At 40.8% G+C, this 19563-nt stretch overlaps 1 protein-coding gene across 3 annotated transcripts in view; it reads right to left on the bottom strand.

Moving 5' to 3' along the window:
• The window catches only part of FARS2 (phenylalanyl-tRNA synthetase 2, mitochondrial), a 290330-nt gene that overhangs the window by 92803 nt on the left and 177964 nt on the right, over positions 1 to 19563 (bottom strand). For all 3 annotated transcript variants that reach the window (XM_072998580.2, XM_072998581.2, XM_072998582.2), the window contains one exon: positions 10200 to 10351. In XM_072998580.2, the coding sequence (XP_072854681.2) occupies positions 10200 to 10351 (152 nt within the window). The remainder of the gene's footprint in view (positions 1 to 10199; positions 10352 to 19563) is intronic.

Genomic DNA, 19563 nt, shown 5'->3' with positions numbered 1-19563 from the left:
GTGAAACTGCTTTATAAACAGACATTAAACAGTATTCTCCAAAGGAATTCAAACTAAGCTGTTCTTAAAAAGGGAATTCTGAAGGTGATAAAAAAAAGCACAATTGCAACGTGTAAAGGGGGAGAAATTTGCTTTTGGCTCCATTATAAATATTTGACTTATGCATCTCCTGTCTGAAAAAGGATTCTTCCAGTCCATCCTCTCCAATATTCTCCCCTTCCTTCCTCCAACTTCCTCCACTGTTTGCCACACAGTGTGGAGAGCACACCTTGCAATTATGCTTTTTATCACCTTCAGAATTCCCTTTTTAAGAACAGCTTAGTTTGAATCCCTTTGGAGAATATTGTTTAATGTCTGTTTATAAAGCAGTTTCACAGCTCTGTTATTCTATACACATGTCTCTCTGTCTCTCTGAAGAACTATTCAGAAGTTTCATCAACATCAACCTGAAGGCCCATGGTACTTTCTGACCACATCAAGGGAGGCACCCTATGTTGTATCTAAGCAATGAGGAATAGGTTGACTGTATCAATGCCAGTAAGTCCTCTGTCACCTGACTAAGGAATTTTTTTTAAAGAATGTTACCTGCACCAGCGAGAGTGTATGCCTTGTCTAGATCAGTGGTTCTTAACCTTTTTGAAAGAAACGCCCCCTTGAGCCATTGAGGAAGTTATCATTGCCCCCCTCCCCGCGGTGATGATATCTTTCTTATTTATTTATTTATTTATTTATTTATTTATTTATTTATTTATTTATTTATTTATTTATTTATTTATTTATTTATTTATTTATTTATTTATTTATTTAAGACACTTAAATCCAATGACCCCTGAAAACAAAATTCAATTGCAAGAAAATGAAATGCCTGAAAAAAACCAGTAACATTTAATGATTTAGTTGCAAGCGAATTTTAAGACGCAAAAAGTAATATAAAAAGGGCATAAAAACAAACCGCAATGCAGGAACTAAAAATTTGAAGATGAAAACTCTGAAACTAAATTAAGATTGGAGGAAAATATATATTCATGCACATTGGAAAAAGGCTGCAGCCATCTTCACAGGTTTGGATTGCTCCAGTGCCCCCCTACCGCCCCCCTTCTGCTCCAGCGCCCCCACGCCGCCCCTTTTCGTTCTACCGCCCCCCTGAAAAATGAAATCGCCCCCTGGGAGGCATTATCGCCCACGTTAAGAACCACTGGTCTAGATCTTGCTGCAATTTGCAGTTTTGACATGTTAGACACCAGAGCTCCGTATGAGTTTGCCTCTATTGAGGGATTATGTGCATTCTCGGTAGAGGCAAATGCTTTAGCAATGCTCCCCCATTTCTGATTTATTCATTCTAGTACACAACAAAGGTGATGAATCTTAAATAGAGTTTTGACTCCTATGAGGAAGGTCCTCACAGAGCAGAACTTACCACTTGCCATCCTTCACCTGTAGGAGGGCAACAAAGTTTGAAACAGAGCATAGCAGGGCTAGAGTGCTCCCCTCTACCTAACTTGATTATACACAGATTCATAACTCTGAGTAGATGTTTTGAGTGCCAGCTACAATTGCTGGACTCAGTGACCCATTGGTCAACACTGGCGTTTCCTTCACTGGAAATCTAATGGGCAGAATTGCTAAGACTGATGAAGCTTATTACTGGACAGGATGGCTCCTTCCACATGAATGGAAACAGATGCATCCCTGAGCCAATAGAGGTTTTCTACCAGCACTGCCAGATGGAAAGCCAGGTTAGACGACTAACATTTTAACAGACTTAGCAAAGGTTTGGGGAGGTAACTTATGGGTCAGTTGTTCCCACTGGGCAAAAGGTTAGCTGAGATATATCATCCACTGCAAACATGCAAGCATTACAATGTCTTGGACTGATTATATCTTTTAAGCCTATTTGACAGACATGCCATGCTTTCCTTGAGACAAATGACACTTGAATGAAAGCAGGTAACCAAGAACTTATCATGTAATGCAATTCTATGGAAAATGTTTTCTGACAAAGTATACCACTGGAAGGCCTCTGTTCTTATAGGGCATGTGTGGCAGTCTCCACAATGTAAGTTACCAAGAAGATGGTCATAGTTCAGCAGTAAAGCACACATTTTGTATGTAGAGGAACCTCTGGCCCTCTTTACATGATCAAGAGCATAAATACAGGAGAACACATTACTATTTATTAGGTCTCGAAGGTTCTCAGGGAAGTTAAATCTATCAGCAAAATACGATATTTTTTTTGTATCATTACCAATTGTAGGGCGTAAAAAAAAAACACTGATCATTTTAACTGCCATTAAAAACATGCTTAGGTAAGTGATTTTTAAGATGTCAATTTAACATCACTGGATTAATTTTTCAGGCAGGGTGACATCAATTACTTATATACAGAAGTTGACTTCAGAAGCATAACCCAACTGCAAAAGTAGCATCATTCTAGATACATGACATTGTGGTAATGATTTATGACTAGATCTATGACAATAACTGCACAGTTTTTGTTCAGATTAAAGTTCTAATTCATAAGCAATTTCACCATTCTCAGGTCCTCTGAATCTCATTAGATCTTATCACCACCCCAATATCTTAACTGTATGTTGCTTTTAGAGTGAAAGCTTATATTATATCATAATTTCCTGAAACCATGTTCACTGAGATATAGTAACTGGGGAGGAAGTGAAATTAAAGCTATCTTTAATTTTACAATAAAAATATTCTTGTATGGATTTTGTCAGTGCTGTACCTTTCTTATCTTTTCACATTAACATTATGATACGATACATAAAACTTTATTACGGTCAAAAGACCAGCCACAAATAAAACATCTAAAATATATAAATATACAGAAATATACAAAAATACTGTATTGGGATTCAGTGCAAAGCAATAGTTGGTTCTGAGGTAAACAACAACAGTGTCAAAGCATTTCCCCTGAAGCAATTCCAAAATGTTAGAAAGCCATGCTCTAACTACAGAGGCTCATCCACTTTTAGGATCCCTTTTCTAATGCCCATTGCAGCAGTAAAGAATTTGGCAACAATACACACAGGATTGGAATCAGACAGCAGCACATGCATATATTGTTGCTCTGTACAGCCAGGAAATCAGCCAGTCAAAGGGGAAACAAGTTCTTCATGTATGTCCTTATAATATGTACACCACAACAGGACATGTTCAGTTGTTTCTTTCTGCTCCATTCCACATGGGCAAAGGCGCTCTGCCCAGGGGATCTTTTTATACCATCCCTCCTGCACTGCTGAAGGTAGTGCATTCAGCTGGGCCAGAGTAAACGCCCTTCTATGCCTAGGCTGCTCCAACTGGGCAAAATAAGATGCTGCTGTGACCTTGTATAAGCTGTCCTCCCTAAGGTAGAATTCTGGGGCACTGCTTAAATCATTTTGTCTCTCAATGTCCTCAATATGCTGCTTGATGATTTTCTTTGCCTGTTCCATTCCCATGGTTAACATAGTCAGCCTAGAGAGACCCAAAGAGGCTATTTTTTGTTCAAGTAGCTGAACCTGTTTTGACTTAAAGGTGTCTTGCAGGATCAGTGGTGCAAGACCAATAGGGAGATAAGACAGTCTGAGCCAGTACATGAGAATTGCAATCCATATCCTGGCTTCGATTTTAATTTGACCAGTTTCCAATCTTAGTTTTACGTTGGCGACATCCCTGGGGACTCCTAATATTGCCCTTAGGAATTTTGATTCTACATGTTCTAGGGTTGCAATATTTGGGAAGGGGCCCAATTGGGAGGCATACAGTAGTTGAGCTTCTGCTTTTGCATGGAATAGTTTAATGGCTGAGGGAATGTAATGCCCCCCTTTGTTGTCATAAATTGTAGTACTGCAGAACTTCTCTGGGCATTTAATGCTACATAATCACCTTGTGCTTTCCTAGAGCCGTCAGATTGGAAAACAACACCTAAATATTTAAATTGGTGGATCTGATTGATTCTATGCTGATTTATCATCCATGTTCGCGTTATTGGCCTTTTGGCAAAAGACATGATTTTTCGTTTTTTGAAAATTAATTATCAGGTCTTCCTACTCACAATATATAGGCAACCTTCGCAATGCTCTTCTAAGCCCAATTGGGGTCCTAGAAATGATAGCTGCATCATCGGCATACAGTAATGCCTCCCTGTGATTTTAGGGGGATGAAAGTCAATATTTTTTAACTGGTCCACCATGGAATCAACATAGAAATTAAACAAAAGTGGAGCCAGAACACAGCCTTGTTTGTCTCCTTTTTGGGTTTGGATGGCATTAGTAAGATGGCTGTGAGTACTACATAAACACCTCACTACCTTAAGTGAGGTATTTATGAATTTATGAGCTGCTGCTGGAATTTCCAATTCATTTTTAGGCCGATAATCTATGATTATTGGTTTGTTCAATGCATTCTTGTGGTTTTGCTTCTGTTATTGTTATTTCAATTTTTTTTTAAAAAATGGGATATGTATTTTTAAAATACCTATATTTTTAATGATGAAAGGGGAACTAAACTGTTCCTCTATCAATAAACATTCCTGAATCCTTTGTCCTGGGCTATTCCAACTCTCTGAGTTTTTCCTGTCTTGAAAGATCCCAATTCAGGCTGAACTAATTTGAGAGGCATTTTATTTGATTTGTGTATGATGTCAGGGTTCTGTAGAAAAGGCACCAGGACCCAGTCCAGAGCAAGACCACCAGAACATGGTAGAACCAACCCCACAACCCAAGCAGAGACCAACCAGCTAGGGTTTTGAGTCCAAACAGCATCCCGGTGGAAGGATGATGCAAAACATGGTCAGGAGTCAGTGCCAGGAGGAACCATATCAAGGCAGCAGGGTCCAGGGATGCAAGGAGACGGAGGGCAGAAGACACCAAGCAAGGCAGGAACAAGGAGGCTGGCAGGCAAGGCAGGAACAACAGTACAGCCAGAGACCTTTGTTGCTGAGGTAAAGGTCTGTAGGGAAGGCCCAGTCCTCCGCTTCCCCAGGTGGCACTTCTGAGGAGCTGGGCCACCACTGCAGGGAAAGGGCCCAGTCCTGCAATCCTTAGAGCAATTCTCCTCAGAGAGATGGGGCCGATCCTGCCTGCACTAAGTTTGCAGGGTTCTGGCATGGCCCCAGTCCTGACATATGGATCCAAATCTAGGACAGCAATAGGCAGAAAATGCTCTGTAGAGATCAGTGCTGGGTAAAAATTGACAGGTACGTGAATAGGTTTTTTCCCCCGCCTGCTGTTTTTTTCTGTGAATGTTTCCTTCCCTGAACAAATATATACAAGGTTTTAAAGCAAAGTGGTATAAGGTTTTGCCCAGAAAGCAAATTTTGACTCGTTACACACTGGTATATACTCTGGACACATCACGAGAAGGCAAGATTCTCTGGAAAAGACAATAATGCTGGGAAAGGTTGAAGACAACAGGAAAAGAGCAAGACAAATATGAGATAGATTGACTCCCTAAAGTGGTGGTTCCCAGTCTTGGATTCCCAAATGCTCTTTGACTTCAGTTTCCTGAAATCCGAAGCGGAATAGCTAGTGATGAAGGCTTCTCGGGGTTTTAGTCCAAGAACATCTCGGGATCCAAGGTGGGGAATCACTGCCCTACAGGGTTACATTTACTAAACCTGAGCAGGGATGTTGAGGACAGGACATTTTGGAGATTGCTCCTTCATAGTGTTGCTAAAAGTCAGACACGACTCGATGTCACATTACAACGACATGTCAGGCTAAGACTTCCTAATTTCAGAAGCAGGACTTGGAAATATCCACACATTATCCATAGAAGAAATTTTTTTGTGATCACAAGATGTGGCTTTTCCCTGTTGTATGGGAATGGCATGGGAATGGGACAACATTCTCCTCATCTGTTTCTTCTTTCCCATAGGTAATTGTAGGACATACATTCTTGGATGCGTGGATCACCATGGGAGTTCAGACATTTGACAAATACTGTACAAATACTGTACTAAACCCCTGACCCACAGAAGCTGGAGTAAAATGGGCAAAACACAGCTGTCACATATTACTTGCTTCTTCACACTGCATATTTCATTATGAGCACCTTTGAGGTCAAAAGCCAAAGACACAGCCATACTTTTTCCTGGAAACAAATTGTTTCAGCTCACTTTTTTTTTTTTTTTTTTGCAGAATCATTCTCTAGGTCCACATGAATTTATTTCTACAGGAACGTGGGATAGTGAAGGAGAAAGCAGATATAGGGAAGTGCAGGCTCATGCTGACCTAAATTTGATAAAACATTGTGTAACCATCCCCACACTATAAATTTTTAAAGGCACCAAAGTTTGTGTCCCCCAGCTGTCAAAACTCCTCCTATAAATCATTAAACAGGAACATAAATACGAATGAATCACATGATTGGAAAACCTTTATCTTAGATAACGTTCTATTATTGGCAAGGCTATGTTTGAATCCCCATAGTTTGTTCTGAGACCAAATCTCTTAAATCTTCTGGAGAGATCTTAATTCAGGGTGAGGTGATTTCAGCGCCATTTGATTTGATTTGATTTGTGCCCAGATCTAAATCAATCTGTGAATTCAGATGGCCCCTTTCCCACTGACTTACAGTGGAAAATGAAAATGGTTGGCTATAAAATTTTACCTTTGCACCAATATACAGTACAGTACGTTAAATTTGGAGACAGGATGCTAAAGCTGGACAGGTAGCTTCAGGGATCTGCATGCTAGGCATATTTCAAGTTTCCTTTTCTTAAAAAGGAAAATACATTTTTTTAAAAATTAAATTGCTTCCTCTTGCTCATTCATGCTGCTTGTGTTCCTCCCCCACCCACAAGCAATGCAGAAAAAAAAGTGGCTGGTTACACAGAGAAAGAAAATAAAACTGCCCAGAACAATTAGAGCCAATGGCCAAATAGCTGTCAAAGGAAGCTTCTATTTTCTTGGAAACAAGTGAATGAATGATGTCCATATACAAACTTAATACATAAAAGGACTTCCTTTATTGTATGTTTTATGGCTTCATCTTAAAATTCAAGGCTATCATACTATAGATAAAGACAATATCAAATGTTTGATTCCCATCACTCCAAGCTTGGCCAATTAGATTTATTTAAGCATAGCTGAGAGAGTATTCTTCTGCATGAAAGGATGTAGCTCATTAATAGAAAACCTCTGATGTTAAACCATCTTTTCTTTTCTTTTTTTAATGGTGTTTTATTGCAGTTGAGAAGCTACTCTCAGGACACTGCTAGATCAGCAGCTGAAAGTAATACCAAAGAATCCCTTTGCAAACTACTGTGTACTTGGAATAAAGAACATTTAGAAGTCTGAGGTGATTAAATTTCCATTTGTATAATTCCAGCAGTAAACAATGTTTGCTGCATGATCATTCATTTCATGCAAGAAACATTTAAATGACATTTATCAAAAGGAGGAAGGGAGGTGAAGGGAGGAGGGGAGAAGAAAGAAATCCTTAGCCAGGCTATTGTTTTAAAATACACATGAAAAAGTACCAAAATTGTCAAAAAGGTGGGGGAGAAAAACTGCAGTGTCTAATAAGAAAATAAGAGAATCCCACATAGAGCAGGTCTCAGAAGATATGATGATAAAGAGCTATGAATGGATGTGATTACATTTAATGGACGGTATTTGCCAACATTTCCCATTCCTTCCCAGAATGTGTGGTTTCAAGGAGAAGATCATTATATACTAAAACTCAAAGCATAATGCAATGTTTTTAAAATGTTAACGTATCTAACTAAATAATGACAACTATTAGTGTTCCATTCCTCAGTATTAAGATTTGCTTTCGACAGTTAAAAATGAGCAACCCGGCTTCCAGAAAGTAAACAAGCAAATCATTCAAACCTAAAAAGAGATTTCTCCATTCACTCTCTTTGCCCTTTTCTTTAATAAGATGACAGCAATGCAGCAAGAAAGCAACACAATTGATTTTGTTGCTTACTGTCTCCCATGATGCTTTTTCCAGAGTATTTTTAGTTGTTCTGATTAAAAATTTACTTCCTACGTACCACTGACAGCCTAGTTCATTTTTGGATAAGAATACTGCGTATTTCTTTCTATCTTCTGTGGTGTCTTGCTTTAACTAATCCCCAAAAAGTGCTGTTTTCGTCTTACTCCTTTCAACTCAAAGCCCAACTTCCTGCATTAAGTGAGGGAAACTGCAGACACATAGATTCCCTGATTTATTGCATATAACAAAAAGAAACTGGAAAACATTCCTAGGGAAAAGGCAGAAGGCAGGGCATTTGGGGTGAAGTTGTGCTACAACGTCCCATGCAGTATCTCTTATTTTATATGATATGTTTAAAATTGGTTTGGAACCAAGGATCTTTAGGATAGTCAACATATGCAGATTGATCTGGAAGATGGATCTGGGAGGCAGCAAACTCATATTATGTGTAAAGATGTGTAATCAAGCTCCAGTGCTTTGAGGAGAGAAATACTAGACAAATGCACTACCTAAGAGTAACCCCACCAGCCACTTTCCCACACAATTCTTCTCACAAACACTACCTTGCTCACCTTTTCCTTGCTCAAAGATAAATGCTTATCTGGAGCCTTCCTGCCTGGACAAGATTAAAGACATGCTGAGCACCACAAGGAATGTTAAATTTAAAAATGAACAGAATATATGTTTTACATTAACAGATTCTGGAGGCTCTTCATAACTTGAAGCCCTAAGCTATATTTACAGAGCTTGGTAATGGGTCCAGTACTACTCCATTGTTAAACTCCTTCCTTCCAAAACTATTTTTCATTTCAAATAGATGATGAGTATTTCAGCGGACACAAGTAATTTGTCTCTAAGTGCACACTTTTGATCACAAATAGCTGATATCAGGAGGCAGCCCCTCTCACAGTTTTGGGGTGAGTCACCCCAGTCCTGATCCACAAGCCACCCCTACTTCGGATTCACTGTAAAATTCAATGGAAGGTATTGAGAATCCATTGCCTTTCATCTTAAACAACCTCACAAACCTGTAGGGAGGATAGAATGAGATACAAATATATTTATACATTGTCAATGCAAGGCTGATTAATTCAGTCTAACTTCCTAGGAAATCTTCACATCATTTCCACTGGCAGCTGTCTGAGGTGAGTTAATTAAGTGATTTTCTATATCCTTTTACATAGCTTTTTTTTCTGGTAACACCTTTGGAAGGAAGATAATTTTTTCCCCAAGTATACAAAATAGCATTCCACATGGGAATTTTAAGCTAGCCCTATCTGACAAATGTACACCGAAATTCTGTTTCTTACTGTAGCAAGTCACAACTAGAGTAGGCCCACTGAATCAGTGGAGATCTGTTGAGTCATTGCCTTCATAAGTTCAATTGATTCAATTGGCTTATCTAGTACCAACAGGATTTCAGCCACTGGATCTGTATTAGCTCATGTGTTACATGATAATATGGGCAATCTGGTTCCAAGCTGGAGAGTGCGTCCTCCAGAACGGCATGAAGAAATTCTAAGACCTTGAGTGAGGCTGTGGAATGTTCAGGATTTTTATCACCTTAAACAAGTTTCTATGATAGATACTGTTACTAGAATATAGGACTTCTCAAGAAAACCTTTTTTTTTATTGTGAATGGTATTTTCCGTCAAAAGAGGATTGAATGATAGTAAAGGTGGAAAAATTTTCTCAAAAAACAAAATGGAAGTACGATGCTAAAACGTGCAGGAATGACACACTGTACACACTATCTTTTATGTTTTCTTTTAATAAATTCTGTTCTGCCATCTTCTTGATACCTAAACATTACAAACTCCTGTGCCTTTTTCCCCTTGGCTACTATTCCCTGCACCTATGCTTGCCCATGAGTAAAAAATCTGTTCTCTTATATCCTCTCATCTTTCTTTCTTACCATTCGTCACTGACCACCATGACAGCACTGGTGATGTGAATTCACCATTTCTAAAATATTTTCTGCTAGCCATTCCTCCTTATTGCCTTTAGCTTGCTCTTCTAATACACAACATATCTCACACAATGCAGATGGCAGGTATATACACAAATACTGTTTGTACATTTAATTTATATTCTGCCTCCTAGTCTTGCAGGCCCACCATTTGACCCCAGTCCTCTGAGGACTGCAAGCTATATGGTTACCAGGTCATATCTGTAGCAAGCAGTACATATCTCCAAAGTATCTGTAGTGTAGAAACATCTCGTTGTAAGATTCTGAGAGTGGAGAAACATGCTAGACTTACTTTGGATGTGTGAATTCATCAATAAGTTTGACCTTTTCCACCAAGTCTCCTCCAATAGTTCGGACTATGTCAAAGAAGTCATTTTCAGAGTATTTTTCAGAAGGCAGCCAAAAAGATATATCGTTGATCAGAGGTGGATATTTGCTGAAAGGCTAGAAAACATCAACACAAAATTAACATTATGCTCATGGATGCTCATTATTCTAAAGTGACTTGTGCAAGACTGGAATGGAGTTAGTAATTTCAAGTGCTGCAATAATTACATTGTAGATTATCCTAAAAAACAGAATATAAATGTGTGTGCACACATGCTCATACACACCACTTATTTCTCTTTTCACTGCATCTCCATGCCCATGAAACCTAGACATCTGAATGTTTGTGTGGATGCTAAAGGAAACCTGAGCCTCTGCATACTGAAGTTGTATTTTTAAATGGCTTAATTTATATAGCGATGGTACAGAAATCTAATACTTGATGCAAGCTTAGCTAAAAAATTTCCTGAGCATGCAACTAATTTTTAATGTAAAACTAGACTCACTAAGCACTTATTAATAAACTTTAGAAATAACTTAATTTGTTTTCCAATGTTCAGTCAGCGCACCAAGCCTGAATTATGACTATGCGAGCACAAAGTAAGGGACACACAGCTATGTTGGCAAAATTATAGGAAGGAAAGGGAAATAAGAAAACAGAACTACAGTACCACCACCCAAAAATTAATGGGCAAAATACTGTGGCACTTCAAAAACGTAACACATTTGTTTCAGTGTGAGCTTTTGTGGCTCAAAATACACTTCCAAAGACCCATGAAGTGCTTGTGTTATGCCACTTGTACTTATATAGTGCTGGAAATGATGGCCAAGTGAAGATACAGGCAATAGACCTGGATTCCTTATAATGTTTGCACATGGGAGAATCAGGGGTAAGAGTAGGATGCTTAGTCTTCCCTATTCTCTCACATTCCTTTACACATTGTTCCCTAACTAGTGGAAATATAAGGAGAACTGGAGGAGAAACGAAGGAGGAAATGGGCAAATGTCTTCCGCACCCCCATCCTATCCACCCCAACCCAGTATTAATGTTAAGATACACATTTGCTATTGCCACCTGTACTTCTGCTCTCAAATGCACTGCCAAAGGACTCTTAGATGCATCAAGAATAAACAGTTTTCCTGACTTTGTTTTTCCATCCAAAGTAGTTGATGTGTGTTCTGATTAATACAATATATTATCTCAATAAGAAAATGTATTTTACGCCTGAAAAATGCTTTATGACAGAATAGTGAAATCCTAAGTGAATACCTGATAAAGCAATAAACCTGTAAGAAGGGTAAATTTATGGCGCAGAGATGCATACAGATCTGGCTGCACATGACGCAAACACTTTAATGAATATCTGATAAGGAAGACTGTGAGAGTTTAAATTAACAACCCCACAGCGATTCCAATTGTGAATCACAAATGATTATCCAACTTGTTACATGAATAAACTTGTCAAACAAATTCATCGCCTGTATAGCAACAGCAAAACTCAACCCTCGATAAAGCCATCACATGGATACTCTTGATGAAATACCAGCATACATGAATTATGTTTCCTCTGTTACACCAAAGCCACTGTTGCATGTTAAAGAGTCTCTACAGATAATGTATGGGCACAAAGCTCATGTGAACTAGGAGATTTTTATTATCGATGTAATAAACCACTGGAATGATTAGGGCAGTATTTTTATGGCAAAAAAGTGATCTTTTCCACTACATACATTTGCATGCCTCAAAATTTCATTGACCCTAAAATATTTCATGTGTACATGTAGAAGATTTATACACGCATGTAAAATTTTATTTTTTCTGCTTTTAAGGGGATGAGCTGTGAAGGAAATGTTTTGGAGGAGAGGGGAATTGGGCAATCCAAAAGGCCTCCATAGGCCAGACTGGAGACCCCAATATGCCTCTACTGCTGCTACACTTATAAAATAATTTGGCCCCCACACATGAACCTCAACAAAGATAGCAAGTTTCAAGTGTACTACTATTCGTAAAGTCATATAAAACAAAATAAGAACTAAAAATAAAGTAAATAAAATGCCAACTTGGTGAAGAAGAGGGGAAAAAGAAGTTACCTACCTGTAACCATAATTCTTCCAGTGGTCCTCTATGAATTCACACAAACGGGTTGTTTTGCACCTGCACTGAACGTCTTGGAAGATTCTAGAGCTAAAAGTAACAATTTTAGTGGGATGTTCCCCATGAGGCACATGCTCCGCCCACCCAAGTTTCCCCTCATTTCCAAAAATTTGTCCGCCGGGCAGAAGAGTCATTTAATATAACCCGTGATGGATTGAGGGGAGGATGGGTGGGATGTATGAATTCACAGAGGACCACTAGAAGAACTATGGTTACAGGTAGGTAACCTCTTTTTCTTCTTTGTGGCCTCTGTAAATGCACACAAATGGATGAATAGCAAGCTTCATTTACTGGATGGTGGGACATCACGGTAGGAAGGATGCCAAAACAGACCTGCCAAATCCAGCATCGGTGCGTGCTCTCACATCTAGGCGATAATGCCTGACAAAGGTCAATGGAGTAGATCATGTTGCAGTACGACAGATGTTAGGAATTTCACTACCATGCTGGAAGGCAGTAGATGTCGACAACGCTCTAGTGGAGTGTGCATTCAGATAATCAGGAGGTGGTTTGCCTGATAACTTATATGCCATGGTAATGATTTGGACAATCCATTTGGAAACGGACTGTGATGAAGCAGGTCCTCCCTTATGAGGTCCATGAAAGCATACAAAAAGTCTGTTAGTTTTCCTAAAAGTCTTAGTCCTGTCAATATAGCATGCAAGAGAGTGTTTCACGTCAAGCATATGGAGCATGCGCTCTAGTGGAGTTGATGGTGATGTGAAGAATGATGGTAATATGATTGGTTGGCTTAAATGAAATTCTGATACAATTTTGGCAAAAAAGAAACATAAAAATACAAGGTCACTTTATCCGGGTGGAATTGGATAAAAGGTGGATCAGATCAATGAGAGGCGAGTTCACTGGCTCTTTTAGAAGATGTTATAGCCACTAAGAAAGAAGAAAAGAAGAAGAAAGAATGATTGTTCTTTGAATGAGTGGTATTGCAGGGAACAGATAGAGTAACCCCTCGTTCCAATCTGTCATGAATACGTCCCCCGATGAAGTTCTCGTCTGCTCCAGCTCGAGAATAATAAACCTTGCACTTGGTGTTTGTGCTGGAGGCAAAGACATCAATGGTCAGTATTCCCCATCTGAGGCAAAGTTGATCAAAGACGGTACTGTTGAGAGACTATTCGTGAGTTCTTGATGTCATACAACTGAGGTGGTCTGCTGTATAACTGTGGAAACATGTACCGCTATGGGAAAGATGCGATGTTGGTAACACCACTCCCACAGGTCGATGGAAAGATATAGGAGGGATAAAGAATGTGTGCCTCCCTGTTTGTTGACATAATAAAGAGCAATGGTATTGTCCATTGCCAATTGTACAACTTGACCCTCGATGATAGGTAGAAAGGCATGGAAGGCTCTTATGATTGCCAAGAGCTCAAAATGGTTGATATGCATTAACTGCTCTGGTTTTGTCCACAGCCCATGGATCTTGCGGTGTAGGCAATGAGCTCCCCAGCCAGTCGGGTTGGCGTCGGTAGTAACCTGTACTGTTGGTTGAAATGGAAGGAAAGGTCACCCAACGTGGAGGTTCGAGAGCAACGTCCACCAGGTAAGTTGTTTGGCCAATTCTGATGTCACTGCTAGTCATTTGAATGGGTGACCTGTCATAGGGTTGAATAACGTGAGATACCATGATTGGAAGGATCTCATCTTGAGTCTCACATGCTAAACTACCAAAGTCGTCGATGCCACCAGCCCAAGGAGATGCTGGACATGATGAGCTGGTATTTGAGCCTGAGATCGAAAGGGTCAAATCGCTCATTTTAACTTTTTAATTTGTTCCAGAGGGATGAAAGCTCTGGCCTGCAAGGAGTCAAAGAGGGCTCCTCTATAGGTGACTCTCTGTGATGGTTGAAGACGAGACTTTTTGTAGTTTACCTTGAGTCCTAGGCTTCGAAGTGTCAAGTGTGATGGTTGTAGCTCTCATGGCATCGTCGTATGATGTTGCAACTATCAGCCAGACATTGATGTAAGGGTAGATATTTATACCCTGTAGCCAGAGATAAGCTGCAACTGGTGCTATATACTTCATGAAAGTCCTCAGTGCCATAGAAAGTCTGAATGGTAGGGAATGGAATTGGTAAACGGTATTGTCGAACTGGAATCTGAGGAATTTCTGATGAGATCGGTGGATTGAAATATGGAAGTAGGCATCCGCCAGGTCAATTACAACAAACCAATCTCCCTGTGAAAGGAGGGGGATAATTTGCGAGGCTGAATGAATTTATTAAGATGTCTAAGATCAAGGATAGGACGAAGTCCTCCATCTTTCTTAGGTACCATGAAGTATTTAGAATAGAAACCATTGTCCAAATGAGATGATGGTACTGTAATTATGGCACACTTTCGAAGAAGGGTGGATATTTCTTCTTGGGTGAGCGGAGCATGTGCCTCAGGCAGAACATCCCACTAAAATTGTTACTTTTAGCTCTAGAATCTTCTGAGACATTCAACGCAGGCGCAGAACAACCCATTTGTGTGCATTCACAGAGGCCACGAAGAAGAAAAATAGTTCTATTAAACGAAATACTTGGTGAAAAGGGAATAACTAAATACTATAAATTTTGATGGGGAGGACAGGGAGCCTTCTAAAGAAGATTTCTAGAAACATTTAATAAACATTTTCCAGTTCTGCACTCTTAACTAATGCACTGTACATTTATGCTATGATAAGCAAAGAAAGCTGGTGTTAAAAAAACACAGCAAAGAATCAGATTCAATAGCTAATAGATTAAAATGGACTATGGCAAAACATACAAACTGCATTTGTTTTCTAAATAAACACTTTGCATAATGAAACATGGAATCATTACGAATCCATCATTTGTGGAAATTTCAGTGCACATTACAAAATTCCTGGTTAGTACAATGACTAATAAGATCAAACTATGAAAACTTGCATTTCAAATTTTCCTAGCAATTTGTTTTCCAGTCCTAGCTCCAGGTTAAATATCTCGTTTTTTAAAAAATTTATTATGCTGGTCTTCAACTTTCCTTTTCCTAGATTTATTAATAATCACTGTTGTTAATAGCCCCTGAAGGTGAATCAGTTACTTCATCAAAACTGATGCAAAATGTAAAACATTTTATTTTTAAGTTTATAAGCACACAGCAAAACAAAAGCACATTTTCATTGTAACTTGGCTCTGTGACAAGTCTTAACAGACGTTCTCTTCTGACTATGATGGTCCAGAAGTACTGTACCTATCTGTTTATGAAAAAAACAATACTGAAAAATCCAACAAACCAAGGAATATGCATAGCACCTGGAAACCCTTCTCTGCCCCAACAACTGAGTTCCACCAGTAGCTTGAAGTCACAGGCAGTTTTCTAGCTGTCATTTAGTACAGGGGTCATCAACCCCCGGTCCGCAGCCCACTGCCAGTCCACGGGCTGGCCAGAACTGGGCCACGGACACGGATCTCTGTCCCCCCCCCCCCCGCTCAGGGTGTGTGTGTCACCCTCATAGGTGGGCGTGTTTCACTTGCTTGTGGTAACAGTTCCCCCAATGCCCCTTGTGGGGCAGCCCGCATGGGAAGTGCCGATGGCTGGCCATGGGGCTCAGCGCCACCCCACCCAGGGAAAGCAGATGGGCAGGAGCGCGCACCAGCGATCCTACTGCTTCCTGCCTGGCCAACCGTTCTCGGGAAGAGGTGGTCCGGGCCAGAACACATGGGACACTGCTGCTCGTCTGCAGAACTTCCACCTTCTGGGGCCTCCCATCGGAGACCCACTCCCACCCTTGTAGTGGTGGCGCGGCCACCCACCCATCCACACTGAAGTGAGGCTGGGCCGCCACTGCCCCGAAGAAGGAAGGAAGGCAAACAGATGGGCGAACGAGCAACACAGGTGCAGAAAGTGGAGATATGCCCCATCCTTGGGTCCTCCCCTGTGTCACCGTCCCTGGGAAGAGGAGCCTGGTGCACCCCCACCCCATTGCCCTGAGACCCCTGGCAGAGCAGGAAGAGGAGGCAAGAGGGAACCCCTGCATGCCAGCCTGATCCTGCGCCTGCCTCCCATTCCACACTATCGCCTTCCTTCCTTCCCTCCGTGCTCCCCGGGTGGCCCTTTCACCTGCAGACCGTGCCATGCGGGCCCTTCTGACAGAGAGCCCAGCTTGGGCAGGGAGGGGCCGGCAGCGGCAGCAGGGCTCCCCTTTCGGAGCTTGGAGGTGGCCCGAGGCTGGTAGTGCTGGCCTCTCGGGACCTTGGCCGGGTAAGAGGCTGCCCGGGCAGACAGGGTGGGCAGCCAAGGGGCAGCTCAGCAGGGCATCCCCGCTGCTGCAGGAGGGGGTGGCGGTGGCAGCATGGGACTTGCTCTGTTTACGTATTTTTATTTTGGTATTTTTTACTATAGCCCCCCCCCTGCTTGGGAACAACAATAATTAAAGTTAATAAAGTGTGGTCCTAATTAATCCAACACCTGTGTCTTGCCTCTTTGTTCTGGGGTGGGGGGGTGGGGACAAAGGGCACAATACATGTAATGTGTTTGATTCATAGCTATCCTCCAACAACCTACTGCATAACAAGTACCCCCACGCACAGACGTCCCCCCACACCCCCATTCACAGATCCCAGTGGCAGCAGCCCCCCCCCCCGGTCCTTGGAAGAATGGTCTTCAACAAAACCGGTCCCTGGCATTAAAAAGGTTGGGAATCACTGATTTAGTATATATTTTCACCAGATGAAGTTTGCTTCCCTGTGTTAGACACTGCTGTAGCTGTGGTGACAAAATTAGCCTTCAAAATCCACATACAAAAAATGACCAGGTTTAACTCTACAGTATATGACAGGAAACTCAGTGTGATGTAGTAGATAGAGCACTGGCAGTAGGACTCAGAAGGCCTCAGTTCAAATCCCCATTCACCCATGGAAACTCACTGGGAGTGTGGAATGGGTAAAACCATTCCTTCAATACCCCACTTATCTTGAATGCTCTATGCGGCTTGCTATAAGTTAGTTCCAACTTGATGGCACATAACAACAAATAATATATGGCATCACAGAATCTTTCTGTCCTAAGAGTTTATTTTAAAATACTCAGATGCTATGTTCAGCAACCAGCCTAAGGTGATAAGTGGTAGTGGTGAACGGTTAACTGGGATGTCTGTAATACCTGCATCTTTCTTTGTTTTCCAGAAAATTTGTGCTATAAGGAGTCCACAGTCAGCCATCTGCCACATACTGTTTCCATGTGACATTACTTCAAGGGCTTTAACCATACTTGTCATCTAAAGTTCCAGAGATCCATGTGAGAATCAACCCTACTAGATGTCTGAGGAAGGTTGCCAGCTATGCCATGGGGTGATTTAACAGTATAAATACCAGAAATCTAGGGAAGCGCAACATGGAGAAAACTCATGGCTGTGGGATCAGCTCCTAACAATTCAGGTCTTGTGCAATATAAGTATAAGATGGAGTAAGACTGTAAGCAACCGCCATATGATTAATGTCCACAGGCATAGGTGAGGATTGCTTCCTATGTTCCCATATGTATGCCAAGATTGTTAATCCTGTCCTTTTGTGCAGACTGTAAATTTGCTATGTCTCAGTTTCTTCCATCCCCAGAGTAAGTTCTACTGTCAGGCATGGTAAGGTAAGGCCACCAAGTGGCAGACGGTAGGGAGCAATCATAGCAGGCTTTCAGCTGTTCCTCTTGAACCCCGACTGGTCCTCTCTATTGGAAGATGTACATATGTTTCATGGCCTGACCTACTCCCCTAAACTAAGCTGTGTGTGTTACGTGCTGTCAAGCTGGAACCAACTTATAGTGACCCTAACAGGGCTTTCAAAAGAAGTATTTAAGGGGTAGTTTAACCAGTTCCGTTCCCCCAGTCAATTTCCATGGCTGAGCAGGAATTTGAACCCTGTTCTCCAGAGGCCTAGTCCATCATTCTATCCACTATACCAGTGGTTCTTAACCTTTGTTACTCTGATGCTTTTGAACTACAACTCCCAGAAACCCCAGTCAGGACAGCTGGTGGTGAAGGCTTCTGGGAGTTGCAGTCCAAAACTCCTGAGTAACCCAAGGTTAAGAACCAGTGCACTATACCACACAACAATCAAAGGAGCTGATCCAGAGATCCATCTCCCAGTCTAAGTGGCTTCTGAATGCAGAATGGAGAGGGAATACCATCTTCCTCTTTGCTTCAGGTAACAAAACATCTTGAGACAGTCCTGACCACATTTCCTACTGAGTCAGAACACTGAAAATTCATGTTTTTAGCAAAGCACATTAAATAAATATAACTAAAACCAAAACAGTGCAGGATTGCTCTCTCTCTCCCCTATCCTTTTAAAAGAAATTAAAAATAGCCACTCCACCTGGCAAGAAAACAAGGCTGCTGGTATGGTCTACATTCATTACGGGGCTGGACCATATATAGAATTGGAAATGGGAAGCAAAACATTTAATAATGAACCCCTGTGGATATGGGCTGACCTGGAGTTAAAAGGCCCAATCCTTCTCTACGGGTGACACATTTGTAGCTGTCGCCTGTCCCTGATGAGGGTAGCTATTTAACTGTGATCCATGCAATCCCATCTTACACTTTGTTTCTGTTGATTGCTGAGAAATGTGACCAAATGTTGCCACCTAACTTTTGCACAGGGATTACTGTAAAAGGAGTGCAAACCTTGCAAAGAGAAATTGTTCTGTGCCAAACATAAGCCCTTGATGCAATGAATCTACTTCACTTTTTTTGGATCCTTATACTGTAAAGGCTAAACTTTCTGCAGTATAAGAACTTCGGTGCATTTACAAACTACTTTGTAAGTTAAAAATCTCAGAGGCAAAACACTAAAACGATAAAAATTAGAGGTGATTCTATGCTGTGGTACGTTTATGTTTTAAAATGAATCATCTTTACCATAGTACTACTTAAGAAAACATTAAGGAAAACTGCAGTTGGATTTGGATTTGCCTGAAAAATAAAATCAAACCAGCTAATAGCAAAACTATATCACAGAAAGATGTATATTTATGTTTTTGAATATAACTGGAGTAAGGCAGCAATTTCCAATCTCTCTCTCTCTCTCTCTCTCTCTTTTGCATTACATTCTCATCAGGTAAGAAAAAAAATTATCATTTTTACACTGTACCATACAAAAACTGCTTTTAGGGGTTGGGAAGTTAAGTGAAAACGACAAGCTCTTCCACT

The sequence above is a fragment of the Pogona vitticeps genome, chromosome 4 (assembly GCF_051106095.1).
Source record: "Pogona vitticeps strain Pit_001003342236 chromosome 4, PviZW2.1, whole genome shotgun sequence".
NCBI lineage: Eukaryota > Metazoa > Chordata > Lepidosauria > Squamata > Agamidae > Pogona > Pogona vitticeps.
This window is presented reverse-complemented; position numbering and strand designations above follow the sequence as displayed.